We start from the raw sequence: 14550 nt of genomic DNA, 5'->3' as shown, positions 1-14550 counted from the left end.
CAGGACAGGTCCAATTTTGCCTTTTATAAGGTACATGTACCGGTAATTCGAAAACAGGCGCCTGCCTCTTCCCAGTTCATTTTTATGCCTTGTTTGAATCTCCGACCATGCTTGTTTAAAACAGAGCACAAAAAGAAACACTGGTGGAGGTTTACGAATTACTGTACACGTGTTAATAGCTGACAAAGTCCGTCACTATAAATTCTGTCTCGCTATGTACGTGGCATGCTGCCCGAAAACTGTGAACGTATTATAGTTATGGCAGCTTTACAATGTATTAATAGAAACACTTTCTATGAGAGTGGCCACACGTTGATATTTTTTTTCATTACAGTAGCGGACGTCATGTTAAGGACGCACGATACGGTGTAAACATGTCCTTTGCACCGTAAGAACACATGTATGTTCAGATCCGTGCCAGGATTTGTATCGCTACGTTGTGTGGACATCATCAGAAGCGAATCACAAAATCATGCACTTGGATGGGGTTAAATCCTTTAGCTCGCACGTTGTGAGCCCTGTACGGCAGGGCTCGCGGCCATCCAGCAATCGACGGGTAAGACATGGAAGCCGTAGCGAATCGATGCTCAACTTGTAGTTTTTATCCAACTTACACGTAAAAAACATCGCTTGCTGAGAATGTGTGCTTGCCGTGACTTTTCAAGATAGCTTCCTCAGGATAGGAAAGGTACAGTACGTGTACAGTACAGTACCTGCTTGCAGATCTCGATTTGACCACGGCGTCATCAAGCTGGTGGTCTCCTGAGACGCGAGCAGTCCAACTGGAACCTGCACCTTATTACAGGCTGTAATTTACAGCGTCTGTGAAGGTGTATCTACCGGTACTGTACATGTACATGCACTGCAGTGCAATCTGCACAGTGTGCGTTTTATCAATAATAGATACTGTATCAATGCACATATCATTAAAAACGCCAATTCGACAAGTCATGATCTGCTGTAAATCGATAATTATCTGCATTTTAAGTACATGTATGCAGATAAACGGGCTCATAATCATGCACGTTTATGCTGGGAATACCTAATTCAGAAGTCCCTACTAAGAGTTCCCGCAGAAATTACAGTACTATGGATAAGTATACATTTCTTCATTTGTACGATTACAACCAGGAATGCACAGGATCGAATTTGAGCTCTGTCCAGCGGATATTGCCCTTTTGCCGTGAGCCACTTGGGCCGGGGCCCACGCGTTTCCCAAGCCTCAACGAGTGCCGCCTGCCATGTCTCTCCGTATGTATCGTCAGCCATGGGATTCGACAAGCAAAACATGAGCGCGGCTCGCATCGAGCGGAGCAGAAAACAGCCCCAGATTACGCTAAACGAGTGCCTGTTTTATTATCGTTCTGTGGGCTCGACAGAAGGAGGAAGAACTCTGGAGTGGCAAATGCTTGGTAGCCGGGGAGTTTTCAGCTTTCGCGACGTCTGCGATCAATTCGACAGGCGCCTCACTCGGCAAATTGCCGCTCCAAGCTCACAAGCCCACACACTGGACGCGCTAGACTTTCCATCCTAGCCCCAGAAACAATAATGCGGCTTCGACAATACTCAACGTGGGTTACGGTCGTGGTTTGGGTGGTCACGTTAGCGTTCGTCACGGCGGCTAAGAACGATACGACGGCAGGTGCGACGTACCCGACAAAGTCGGGAATCAAGATCTGGGTCGACCCTGCAACGCCCGACAACCACCAGACGTACATCAGCTCGCGCGGCAGAAAATGGGACCTCGTCATGAGCGACGAGTTCAACACTCCCAACCGCAGCTTCCGACCGGGTGATGACCATATCTGGACGTCGCTGGAGAAACCCGACGGTGTGAACGGTGCGCTTGAACTCTATTCGCATAACATGACTTCGACCAAATGCGACGACGACGGAACGTGCTACTTCTACATCAAGGCTGTCGACGAATTGAACGTCATCCACGTCTACAATATGTACACGCACCCTCCCGGATTTGTGGACGCTTACTTCTTCTATCGCGCAGCAATGGTTCAGTCGTGGAACAAATTCTGCTACCAGGGTGGAATGATCGAAACGCGCGTACAACTCCCGGGCGTCGTCGCACCCGACTCTGGCAATCCCGATCTTGCCAAGGGCAAAAACTCCAAGGTCGAAGCGACCAAGTACTACCCAACGTGGCCCGGCATCTGGATGATGGGGAACCTTGGTCGAGCTATTTTCTCGGCATCAACGAACCGCATGTGGCCGTTCTCCTACGACAAGTGTGAGCCGGACCTCTTCGACCCGAGGTACCAACGTATCAGCGCGTGTAGCGACAACCCGGGCTACGGATTGAACCCAAACCAAGGCCGTGGCGCCCCTGAGATTGACGTGTTGGAAGGCGGCGCTACGCTTGTGTCGTCGTCACTTCAAATTGGACCTGGTATGCCTGATGAGTACCGTGTTATTGGCGTTAACTACTCAAGCGGAGACAGTTCGTCATGTATCTATGCTGGTTCGTGCATGAGTACCGGCGCGAATTACGTCGACGTCCCGACGGCGTACTACAAGAAGGAGCGTGGACACAAGTCCTGGTACCAGGGACTGCGTTACTCAGCCAACAACTACTGCCAGCAGGACGCCGATGCCAAGCAATCGTACAGCACAATTGCTGCATCCGTGAAATCTGGCATCACTGAGAACTCGTGCTCGGTGGACATTTGTCCTGGTTCAAACGACGTCAACGGCGATTTGAGCTTGATTGACGGCAAGGGCGATGATCACTGGGGTATCAACACGAACGGCACCTGTTTCCCACTTTTCAACGTGTACACCGGCGCCTACTTGTGTGACCCGGACAACTCATTCTACAAATGTGCCCAGCCGCGAAATGAGTCTACTACACCCAAGTCGAACGCCATGAGCTCGTTCAACTATCAGATGGACGCCATCTCGGCCAATTGGCCCGTGCATCTCGGCGCGTACATGGAGTTTGTGACTTACCAGCTCGAGTGGGTCACCGGCAAGAACGGGTACGTGCGATGGAATCTCATGGGTAGCCCGCTGTTTGAAGTGCCGTCCAAGGCTATCTGGGATATCCCGCAGAATACGAACAAAACGAATCCGACCAAGACGATGCTGGAGGAGCCGATGTACCTCATTTTCAACGTCGCGTTGTCGAGTTCGTGGGGTGCCACGCCGCCCAACCCGGGCAAGGAATGCCGCGGCGACGGCTCCGATAAAGAGGCCAACAAGATCTGTGGCGCCTTCCCGTTGTACCTGAAGATCGACTACATCCGTCTGTATCAGGACTTGGCAGATGATCTTGATGCCGATAACTACATGCACGTTGGCTGTGATCCCGAAACGCACCCTACCAAGAAGTGGATTGACGCTCATATCGATGAATACGAGGACGACGACAATAAACACAAGGAGGTTGCTGGCAAGGCCTTCTGTACTGTGAACGATGATTGTACGATTGGAGGTACCTTGGGTAAGACGCTGTTGAAGACTGGCAAGTGTGTGAAGGGACGATGCCAGTGCACGTACTCGTCGTCGTGGGGTGGCCCGCGTTGTACTACAGCCGTCTCTGGCTCCTCTTCAAGCACCGTCGCCAGCAAGACCGTCAGCACTAACGCGTATGGCCCTCCATTCGGCATGTCGATTAGTATCGCGGCTATTATCGTGTTCTTGAGTTTCGTGTCGGTGATGTGGTCGTCAAAGAAGGAGAAGAAGGCAGCGGCTTTGCTCCAAAAGCAGGGCAAGATTGCTGCAGACCTGGGCCACCGCGGCAACGATGCGCAGGTCAAATACGACGCCGAACGGCAGTCACATGGCAACGGAAGCGACCCTCGTCAGAGACCGAGGGACAACTACAGTCAGAATTTCGTCTAACTCTCGAAAGAATTACCTAACTATCAACTTAATCAAGTGAGTGCAAGAACTACCATAGAGCGTTACAGTTTCATCAAGTGTGAGCCCCACTCGTACCCGGTGGAGCGCTATCCGAGACCACGAATACTTTTTGAGTGCTGTGCAGTCAGACGGATGCCAGACATAATACTACAGTACTAGTATTTCATACGACGGCTTTTGTCAAGAACCAGTAAGCGGTCGTTTGTAGCGGTCGACATTCCGACGTTCATTGCTCGAGGCGGACGGCGCGAACGGAGTTTTATGAAGTGGCAAGGCGCCATGAGTTTTTACATGAGAGCAAGTGGCTGCTCACAATTTGGAGAAGGGTGAACGGCGAGGGGCGAAGTTTCATCATTGTGATGCTGCTATTGTATCGCACTGAAGACCCCCCCCCCCGTTTTGCAAGATTATCTTGTCTCGAGGCAGGAATCCGAATGTTGTCCTGCTGTGCACGGTGCACAGCACTGGGAAAGGAAAGCCGGGACTTGCACTTTGAAGTTGGATGAGCGCAAACACCACCAAACTGAAGGATCGCTTCGACCATCCGATGGATACCGTTGCTGCGCTGAGCTTGTGCAGTTGGATCAAAGCTACGAGACTTGGTGAGAAGCTTTCACCAGTTGCTCTCTTTAGTCGCGTTTGGTTCGCTGTGTGTGTGAGGCCTGGAATGCGACTGCTTTCGGAGACGACAGATCCCGAATTTGATCGTGACTGGTGCCAAAGCCTTCCTGCTAATCATCGTCCGAAGACGTCGGATTACGTACGCCTCAACTCGGATAGCCTCACGTTCGCTACAAACGCGCAAACGAACGGTGCTTCTGCCGGCATACCGGTACATGTACTACACTGTATACCGGTAATATTACGCCGCTGTATAATAACAGCGGTCGCAATGGACACCGCAGAGTGTGGCCCCGACGCTGTCGACGACAGAGCCTCCGCCCCCCCCCCACGGGCTGTTCCACTTAATTAGACTCGACGGACGATTGCACATGTGTCGGCTTGTCGTGTGCAATTTTAAGCATGCTAAGCTTACATGTACGACATCCGCTGGCCAGCCGCTTCAGATTCCGAGTCGAATGCCTGGCCGCAAAGGCCAGGCTTTGCCCTGCTCAGGATGAGTCGGTACAGTTCAGTCGAACTGGTTTTCATCACTTTGAAACTTTGCGGCTCAGCCTCACTCGTAGACTCAATGCTACTGCGGTTTATGTCATGGGGTTTCGTCGTTGCTTTTGTGGTGACTTCAGCGACGGTATCAGCTAAGAATGCGACCACGGCGAGTACAACGTTTCCAACCAAGTCGGGGATCCGGGCGTGGGTCGACCCCGAGACGCCTGATGATCGTCAGACGTACGTCAGCTCTCGAGGACGGACGTGGGACCTCGTCATGAGTGTCGAGTTCAACACGCTCAATCGCAGCTTCCGACCGGGCGACGACCACATCTGGACATCTCTTGAAAAGCCCGACGGAGTCAACGGAGCCATGGAGCTGTACTTACATAACATGACGTCTACAATGTGCGACGACGACGGAACGTGCTTCTTCTACATCAAGGCTGTAGACGAAGTGAACGTCATTCATGTGTACAACATGTACACGCACCCTCCCGGATATGTGGATGCCTACTTTTTCTATCGAGCGGCGATGGTCCAGTCCTGGAATAAGTTCTGCTTTCAAGGTGGCATGTTGGATGTGCGCGCTCAGCTTCCTGGGGCTGTAACTGAAGCGTCTGGAAACCCGGACCTGGCGTTAGGGAAAAACGGCAAGGTCAAGACGACCAAGTACTACCCGACGTGGCCTGGAATCTGGATGATGGGGAATCTTGGTCGAGCCATCTTTTCAGCATCGACAAACCGAATGTGGCCGTTCTCCTACGATCGATGTGAGCTGGACGTGTTTGACCCGGCCAACCAGCGCATCAGTGCATGTGACGACAACCCTGGCTACGGTTTGAACCCGAATCAAGGTCGTGGTGCGCCTGAGATCGATCTGCTCGAAGGAGGTGGTCTCGCTGTGTCGTCGTCACTGCAGATTGCCCCCGGAATGCCGGATGACTACCGTCTTTTCCCTGTGGACACCTCAGCCGGAGACAACTTGTACTGCGTTTACGGCTATAGCTGCACTACTCCTGGCGCCAACTATATCGATGTCCCGACGGCATTTTACGAAAAGGAACGTGGCCACAAGTCGTGGTACCAAGGCCTTCGGTATGCGTCAAACAACTTCTGCCAACCAGACGCTGACGCCAAACAGAACTACGCCTCGGTCACTGCGTCACTCAAGAAAGGAATCACAGAGAACTCATGTACAGCGTCTACATGTCCAGCTTCGGGTGATGTGGACGCTGACATCGGACTGATCGACGACAACGGAGGAAACCACTGGGGGATGAACACGAATGGCACGTGCTACCCGCTTGTGAATTATACATGGGCGCGTACCTGTGCGATCCCGACAATACCTTCTCCAAGTGTGCTCTGCCTCGTAACGCGAGTACCACGCCCAAGTCGAATGCCATGAGCTCATTCAACTACCAGATGGACGCTATATCGTCGAACTGGCCCGGGCACCTTGGCGCGTACACTGGCTATGCTGAGTACCAGATTGAGTGGGTTACCGGCAAGAATGGCTACGTGCGATGGATGCTGGCTGGGAGTCCATTGTTCGAGGTTACGACGGACGCGTTTTTCGAAGGTACCTCAGAACTCGAACAAGACCAACCCACAGAAGGTGATGCTGGAAGAGCCCATGTCCCTTATTCTCAACGTGGCGTTGTCGAGTTCGTGGAGCGCTACACCTCCGAACCCTGGCAAGGAATGCCGCGGAGACGGCAAAGACCCCGTCACCAACAAGATCTGTGACTCGTTCCCGAAGTACCTCAAGATCGACTACATGCGGCTGTACCAGGACTTGGGTGATGATGTCGACGCGGACAACTACATGCAGGTTGGTTGTGACCCGAAGAGCCACCCGACCAAAAAGTGGATCGAGGCGCATATCGACGAGTACGAAGACGACGACAACCGCCACAAAGACGTGGCTGGGAAGGCCTTCTGCACCGTCGACGATGACTGCACGATCGGCGGAAATCTCGGCAAGACAGCGCTGAAGACAGGCAAGTGTGTGAAGAAGCGATGCCAGTGCACGTTCTCGTCGTCATGGGGCGGACCGCAATGCACAACGGCCATTTCGAGCTCGACAAGCTCAAGTTCGAGTTCAGTGTCTAAGAGCTCCTATGGTACCCCCATGGGGCTGTCGATCGGCATGGCGGCTGTTATTCTGTTCTTGTCCTTCATCTCGGTGTATTGGTCCATCTTCATGGTGGTGAAGCCTAAGTTCACGACGGAGAAGAAGCCCGATAATAGTGGCGACAGCCGAGTGAAAACGTCCTATACCAGCGACCAAGGCCGGCCACAGGACAACTACAGCCAGAACTTTGTCTAAGCTTTGTTGAATTGAGCACCCTATGACATCTACTGCACACGCATTTAAACGAAGTTCTGATGATAATTGTCTTTTGACAGCGTTGCGTGGTGCGAGGCGCGACTGCTGTTGGTTTCGCTGACCGGGGCTGAGCTGACCGGATCAACCTTTTGCTCAGCCTCCATTATGGTCTTATTCTTCTTCACAGTGGTGACGGAACCCGCGTGAACCACGACCATCGTCGCCAGAATAATCACACAAGTAACGGCAATTGCAGCCTCTATCGGAGGACCAAACGTCCTACTCATAAGACCAGCGGAACTCGACCCGGTGACGGCGGTAGTGCAGCGAGGACCACCCCACGAATGGTACAAACACTCACAACGCTGATTAACGCACTTGCCCGTCTTCAGAGCTGTCCTGGACAGAGTACCGCCGATGGTGCAGTCGTCACTAGTCTTACAGAACGCTTTACCCGAGACCTCCTCCCACTTGTTGTCGTCATCTTCGTACTCTTCAATGTGCGCGTCAATCCACTCTTTCGTCGGGTGACTGGCCGGGTCACAGCCAACGTGCATGTAGTTGTCGGCTTCGAGGTCATCCCCTAGATCTTGGTACAGACGGACGTAGTCAATCTTCATGAACATTGGGAAAGAGTCGCAGATAATGTTCGTCGTGTTGTCTTTGCCGTCACCGCGACACTCCTGGCCCGGGTTCGGAGGCGTCGTACCCCACGAACTCGATAGAGCCACGTTGAAGATCACGTACAAAGGTTCCTCAATCATAATCTTCTTCGGGTTCGTCTTGTTCGCATTCTGTGGTACGTTGACGACCGATTCAGTCGTGACCTCGAACAACGGCTCGCCATGTAGCAACCATCGAACGTAGCCATTCTCACCAGTAACCCACTCCACCTGGTAGTCATAGAAACCTGTGTATGCACCGAAATGGATCGGCCAGTTGGAAGAGATAGCGTCCATCTGGTAGTTGAAAGGTTTCATGGCATTCGACTTGGGCGTCGAGGTCTCATTACGAGGACTGGCGCACTTGGAAAACGTGTTGTCCGGGTCACACAAGTACGACCCCAAGTACGAGTTCATGAGTGGATAACACGTGCCGTTGGAGTTGATACCCCAGTGGTTCTTCCCTCCATCGATGAAGCTTAGGTCAGCGTTGACATCGCCAGAAGCAGGACAGGTATCGACAGCGCACGTGTTCTCGGTGACACCTTTCTTAACGGACGCAGCGACCGTGTCATAGTCTTGTACTTCTTCTGCATTCTGGTCACAATAATTGTTGGCAGCATAGCGAAGACCTTGATACCACGATTTGTGGCCGCGCTCTTGCTCATAGTACGATGCCGGAACGTCGATGTAGTTAGCACCGGGTGTCAGACAATTGTAGCTGTACAAACAAAAGCTGAAGTCTCCGGTAGACGTGTCCACAGGAAAGAGACGATAGTCATCGGGCATACCGGGAGCGATCTGAAGTGAAGACGAGATAGCCAACCCACCACCTTCGAGCACGTCGATCTCGGGAGCCCCGCGACCTTGATTCGGGTTGAGACCGTAGCCTGGATTACTGTCACACGCGCTGATACGCTGGAAACTTGGATCAAAGACGTCGGCGTCACATTCATTGTACGAATAGGGCCACATCCGGTTCGTCGACGCCGAGAAAATGGCGCGCCCGAGGTTACCCAGCATCCAAATACCGGGCCATGTCGGATAATACTTTGTGTTTTGGACCTTACCGTCCTCTCCGAGTGCAACATCCGGGTTGCCTGAATCCGGGTCCGTCACCCCTGGAAGTTGAGCTCGTACTTCCAACATGCCGCCTTGGTAACAGAACTTGTTCCACGACTGTACCATTGCGCCACGATACCAGAAGTAGACGTCCTCGAAACTTGGAGGATGCGTGTACATGTTGTAGACGTGAATAACGTTCACTTCGTCGATGGTCTCAATGTAGAAGTAGCAGGTACCGTCGTCGTCGCATTTGGTCGAGGTCATGTTGTGAGAGTAAAGCTCAAGTGCACCATTGACACCGTCGGGCTTTTCAAGAGAAGTCCACATGTGATCGTCACCCGGTCGGAAACTGCGGTTAGCCACATTGAACTCGTCGCTCATCACAAGGTCCCATCGCCGACCGCGAGAGCTGGTATAAACGTATTTGTTCTTGGGAGTGTCGGCGTCCACCCAAGGTAGAAGACCCGACTTAGTGGGGTATGCCAAAGAGTTGTTCTTTGCCGTAACGAACACAGTTGTGGTCGTCCACCAGAGTGTCAAGACCGACACTGCAACGTATTGAGCGAGTTGCATCAGGATTCTTGGCTTTCTTGGGGAATTTAGGAATGAAGAACGACCTCAACAGCTCTCGGTGGTAAAACAGGGTGGAGAATAGAAGCCCAGAGATCTCGACAGGTTTCGGTGTCAAACGCGACAACTTTCAATGCAAACTGCTGGTCTCTTGGCGTGCTTCATAAAGCTTACGCTCGGTTCCAACAGTTATTAATAGGTTGTCAACAACAGGTACCCATCCCCGAACAACTTAATGTTTGTAGAGAGCAAGATATTTGTTTCGCGTTGGATTTTTTCGCGGCTGACCGACGATCGCCTCATGATTTTGATTAAAATTTAGTCGGGGGGGGCACTGCTGTACATGTACAGTATGCGTCACCAGTGAACGTTGACGTTTACATGTACGTTTCTTGCCTCGAGCGTTAGACTCCTAAGGATTGATCGATAATACATTTTCGCGATATCTGCCTCTTTGTGTTTGGGTCTTGTCAGCAGGCTGCAGGTTGGCTCGCGGCTGCCACCACAAACCAGTTACAATCTACCTCAGTAGTATTAAGAGCACTATTAGTCGTACTACCGGTAGTAGAATCCTAATATTACATGCAACAAATTGATACTTCGAGGTAGTAGTACAGTGGGTACAGAAAGTCTACGTCCAACGTCTGTTGGCCCACGGCGTTTGGTCCCTGACGGTATTTAGATTGGTTACTATGCATGATATGAATGCCTGACGTGAAGGCTTTTCAACAAACTATCATTTGACCAGATTGACAGAAGCTGGTAGAAGTTGAGCCCACTCAAACAAAAAAGAAGTAAAATTATGGCAAAAAAAGTGAAAGTCTATTTTGTTATTCTCAACTTTTAAGAGCTGCACTTTTGCATCCCATGTTGTAGTAGTAGCCATACGAACACTATCTGAAGCTTTCACGCACCTTTAGTACTTCGTGTGACCCCCTCGGTTGTCTAACTTGAAGTAGGCGCTTCGGCATGGAGTGGTAGAGATCTTGAACGGTTTTCGGCTCGATATCGTACCAAATCTCCTGGATTTTCTCTTTCAAGTCGTCCACACTTGACGCAGGTCGTTTGGACAGTTCTTGCTTGACTAGAGCCCAGAGATTCTCGATTGGATTGAGATCTGGGCTCTGGGCTGGATGGGGTAGAAGTTCCACCTCTTTTTCTTTCAGGTAGTCTTTCACTAGACGAGCACGATGGCCAGGAGCACCATCCTGTACGAACTTGTAGTCGTTGCCAATACCAAGCACAGAGACCGTCGCTTGCAGATTTTGCTCCAAAATGCTCTTGTAGTACGCACCAGTAATATTTGAGTCACACATGTGAAGTGCACCCACACCCTCGTAGGTGATACATCCCCAAACCATCAAGGTCTCTCTCCCAGACTTAAACGTAGGGGCTAGACATCGTTCTTGAACTCCTCCCCAGGCTTACGCCAAACAAAAACCCTCCCCGCAGCCCCAGTGAGCCATACAGACGACTCATCACTGAACACTACCTTTTTCCAGTCATCGTCCTTCAACTTCAACATCTGACGTGCATACGCATATCGCGCTTTGATGTTTTTCTTGCTCGAAAAAGGTTTTTTTCGAGCTGCACGACCATTAAAGCCTTCATCCTTAATGCGGTTTCGCACTGTTTGCTTTGACAGAGCGATGCCGTGGCCCTTTTCGACCACACTGACCAGCTTTCCAGCGCTAAGGCGACGATTTTTCTTCGCTTCCCTCACGATCTGGCGGTCCTGGCGGACTGTCGTCTTCCGAGGGCGGCCAGAACGTAGTAAGGAGTGCGTGTGGCCGTTGTTGGAAACAATGGTTTTGACGCTAGAGACTCGGAGCTTGAGCTCATCCGCGATAGCCTGATAGGTTTGGCCGTCGTGGCGTTTTGCGACGCAGAGGTCGCGGATCTGCCGCGAATGCTCCACTCTAGATCCATTGAAAAACTGTTAGTACTGCGGCAATGAGGCTGTCTGCGGCTCTTACCTTGTGGCAAAACGCAGAATGGCTTAACGGTTGTCCCCTTTTTTCCCTCCTGAGGGACTTGACGCCCCATAACTTGCGATGCAAATATCGTCTCGTCAAAGTGAAAATAGCTTCTGATTCGTTACAGTCTGCGCTATTCGATGATATTTTGCACTGATTGGCTGGATCAATACACTACTCAAAAATTCAGGATTTGATCTCGCCAGCTGTTTGGACGTAGACATTCTGTACCCACTGTACTGCATTCTAATAAGCAAGTACTACAGCTCCTGCGACACCTTCTAAACGACTTCAAGCATAAAATATAAAGATGGCCGACTCAGCAAGACCGTTCTCCACCCCTCCTTCTTCTATCGACCCGAGCGTTTTCGCCGCGTTACCACCTGATATCCAAGAGGAGCTTCTCTCCTTACACAGCACCAGCGATGCCGCCACGCCGTTTGCGCGCTCCTTCTCCGCTCCAGACGACGTTCAGGACGCCTGGACCTGCCGCGTCTGTACGTTCCATAACCATCCAGAGCTCGCCGAGTGCGAAATGTGCGGAACTCTATGCATCGCTCTAGAAGCCGACGTCGATACTCTACAGGACGCAGACTCTACAGGATCTGAGTCCCGATCTAGACTAGGACGAACCCTGCGCAGACTCCGCGTGCCTTCCACACCGGCCACCCTCAGCTTTTCACAGAAGCGAGAGCCTACCGCTGAAGACCTGCTAGTGGCAGCTACAACCAAGCTGCAATCCGTTAAAGAATCCTGGAAAGGACGACGATCTCGGACCAATTCTACGAGTCAGGACAAGAACGGTCCTGCAGGGTTTCCGTCACCGCAGGTTATTCGAGAACTCACGGAGCTTCAGAAGGACCTGACACGGAAGGTCTCCGCTGGCGACGAGTGGTTTGAGGCCTCATTAGAGCGACTGTGGAGAGATGTGGGCGCTAGGACGCAGGACGAGAAATACGACCGGAAGGACGTGGACTGGGTGCAGCTGGGGTTCCAGAATGCCAGTCCCGAGACGGACTTTAGAGGAGGAGGCGTGCTGGCCGTGAAGTGTCTGCTGTACGCGTTTGAAGCGCATCCGATGGAGATGAGGGCGATCCATTACGAGCAGATGCCAGACGCGCAGGACGGGAAGCACAAGAGATGGTACCCGGTCTGTGTCGCTGGAATCAACTTGACGTGCTTGTTGGCGGGGCTCTTGCAACTGGGAGACGGGAGGTTCGCAGACAAGAAGAACGCTTACTGGCCGCTCTTTGAAGAACCTGCCGCATTCTATGAGCTCTTCTTCTTGGGTAAGCGAATCGAGGAGCAGTGTGGTTGACTAGGAGCTGACTTGTCAACGCTTTGGACCAGCTTTTATCAAGATGGACGCGATCTGGCACCGTCTTAATGCGACGTACATGGAGTTCGGAGGTGCAAAGTATTGATTCCGTTGCTGCTAGATAACTCCAGTGGGTTTACTGACGTGGCTTTCTGCTGTCTAGTGGTGCTCAAGGTGACACGAAAGTCGGTGGCGTTTATGCTGGCGCAGACTCCAACCACTTTGATGGATCTGCGTGAAGCCAGTGAGCAAGCCTTTCTAGATCGCTTTGTCGTTAGTCTCTCGGCCCGCTCGCTCGCTGACTGGGAAGGCGGAGAGTGTCCGGATCCCAACCACGCCCTGGAGACGGAGGACGCTCTCGTGATAGCCAAGACGCGGGCGGTACCAAAAGCGACGTCCACCAAAGGCAACGCGTTCTGGCCCCTGCACTAAGTAACACGAGCTTGAAATCTACGATACCTCGTTATGCTTTGATCGTTTTCTAATGCAGTCATTGAGTTTCTAAACGGGTATCTTTGGAAGTTTTATTGAAGCACACAACGTCGGACAGTGGGCTGCATGACATCGAGTGCTGTTCCTCCAGGTGGCCGTACTGGAAGCGAATCTGTAGTCCGAGAGGGTTGCGTAGTACAAGCGCCAACAGCTTCGCAAGCACTCAAGTCAAGACGAGCATGGATCGACAGAGTCAAAGCTTTCGTCTGGATACCCCAACGGAGTCGATCGCGACGTCAACACAGTCGCTCTACCAAGTTGCGACTGCTAGAGATCAGCGCCGTGACTGCGGTAATCGGACGCTGTGTGGTCGCTCCGCGACTTCTGATCTCCATCTTCGGAGCTACAGGCTACGTATCAACCGCCTAGTTCTTTATCGGACCCCTAGTTCAGCTACAGTCAACTCGACTCGGTCATGCATGACGGATGTTCTGGATGCGTCTGTTCTTGTCGGAAAGTTCTCCTTCAACTCAGCGCCTTTAGGTCGGATGCGACGATGAGCAAACCTGCGTACGAAGACCTACAAGCCATTGCGTCCGAGGATGAAGCAGCTGGAGATTACAGTCGACTCACGTCTGAAGCTCTTGCACTAGCCGATCAGCTAGATGCGAACGGAGCGGTGTGCTCGACGGGAATGAACGACTGGGGAGCGCCGAATATTGTCTTGTCGGATGAAGCGGAAGGCGTATTTAAACGTCATCACTACGCTCGGTCTCTCAGTGTCGCCGCAGATGCTACGTGAGCTGCAGGTGGCTGTAGAGAGGAAAGAAGAGTGCGTCTCGCGCTGGAAAATCGGCATTCTGCTTCGACCTTTCAAGTTCCAGAACGTCAAGGACAGCCTCGACTACTCGTGTGAAGACACACTCTCCCATGCGCTGTCTTGTACGTGGTACAATGCTGGCGCAGAGCGATTCAAAATCCCACAAAGCCACGCCTGTTGCTTGATTATTGATTCTGTTGTTGGTGACGGACGCTATTCACGATCAAACTGCTGTCAGCCGATGATTCGCACAGGTATCACAAAGATGCAAAATGTATTGTTTCAATCCGAACTCATGATTCCATTGGAATGGTGCGACACTCTCCCACATTCATTTCTCTAAGATCAGTACATGGTTTATCGGACCATACTTAAATTTTGTA

General features: G+C 51.9%; 5 protein-coding genes across 5 annotated transcripts; 4 read left to right on the top strand and 1 right to left on the bottom strand.

Annotated features, from left to right (window-relative positions):
* Positions 1 to 1548: 1548 nt before the first annotated feature.
* Positions 1549 to 3858, top strand: PITG_20896 (beta-glucan synthesis-associated protein, putative; the record flags this gene model as incomplete). Its single annotated transcript, XM_002895258.1, has 2 exons — positions 1549 to 3674; positions 3810 to 3858. 2 exons carry the CDS (start codon positions 1549 to 1551, stop codon positions 3856 to 3858), a joined length of 2175 nt encoding a protein of 724 aa, XP_002895304.1.
* Positions 3859 to 5071: 1213 nt separating this feature from the next.
* PITG_20895 (beta-glucan synthesis-associated protein, putative) lies at positions 5072 to 7324 on the top strand (the record flags this gene model as incomplete). The annotated part of the gene is made up of 4 exons (XM_002895257.1): positions 5072 to 6298; positions 6352 to 6513; positions 6575 to 7204; positions 7298 to 7324. 4 exons carry the CDS (start codon positions 5072 to 5074, stop codon positions 7322 to 7324), a joined length of 2046 nt encoding a protein of 681 aa, XP_002895303.1.
* A 540-nt stretch (positions 7325 to 7864) lies between these two features.
* PITG_20894 (uncharacterized protein) lies at positions 7865 to 9432 on the bottom strand (the record flags this gene model as incomplete). Its single annotated transcript, XM_002895256.1, has 2 exons — positions 7865 to 7892; positions 7949 to 9432. 2 exons carry the CDS (start codon positions 9430 to 9432, stop codon positions 7865 to 7867), a joined length of 1512 nt encoding a protein of 503 aa, XP_002895302.1.
* Positions 9433 to 12022: 2590 nt separating this feature from the next.
* PITG_20893 (uncharacterized protein) lies at positions 12023 to 13347 on the top strand (the record flags this gene model as incomplete). Its single annotated transcript, XM_002895255.1, has 4 exons — positions 12023 to 12090; positions 12240 to 12886; positions 12948 to 13007; positions 13079 to 13347. The coding sequence occupies 4 exons, from the start codon at positions 12023 to 12025 to the stop codon at positions 13345 to 13347; spliced, it is 1044 nt and encodes a 347-aa protein (XP_002895301.1).
* Positions 13348 to 13791: 444 nt separating this feature from the next.
* PITG_20892 (uncharacterized protein) lies at positions 13792 to 14259 on the top strand (the record flags this gene model as incomplete). Its single annotated transcript, XM_002895254.1, has 1 exon — positions 13792 to 14259. The coding sequence occupies one exon, from the start codon at positions 13904 to 13906 to the stop codon at positions 14147 to 14149; it is 246 nt and encodes an 81-aa protein (XP_002895300.1).
* Between the last annotated feature and the right edge of the window lie 291 nt (positions 14260 to 14550).

Source organism: Phytophthora infestans, genomic scaffold, assembly GCF_000142945.1.
Source record: "Phytophthora infestans T30-4 supercont1.214 genomic scaffold, whole genome shotgun sequence".
Lineage (NCBI taxonomy): Eukaryota > Oomycota > Peronosporomycetes > Peronosporales > Peronosporaceae > Phytophthora > Phytophthora infestans.
The sequence above is the reverse complement of the archived record's forward strand: the minus strand, read 5'-3'. Positions and strand labels throughout refer to the sequence as shown.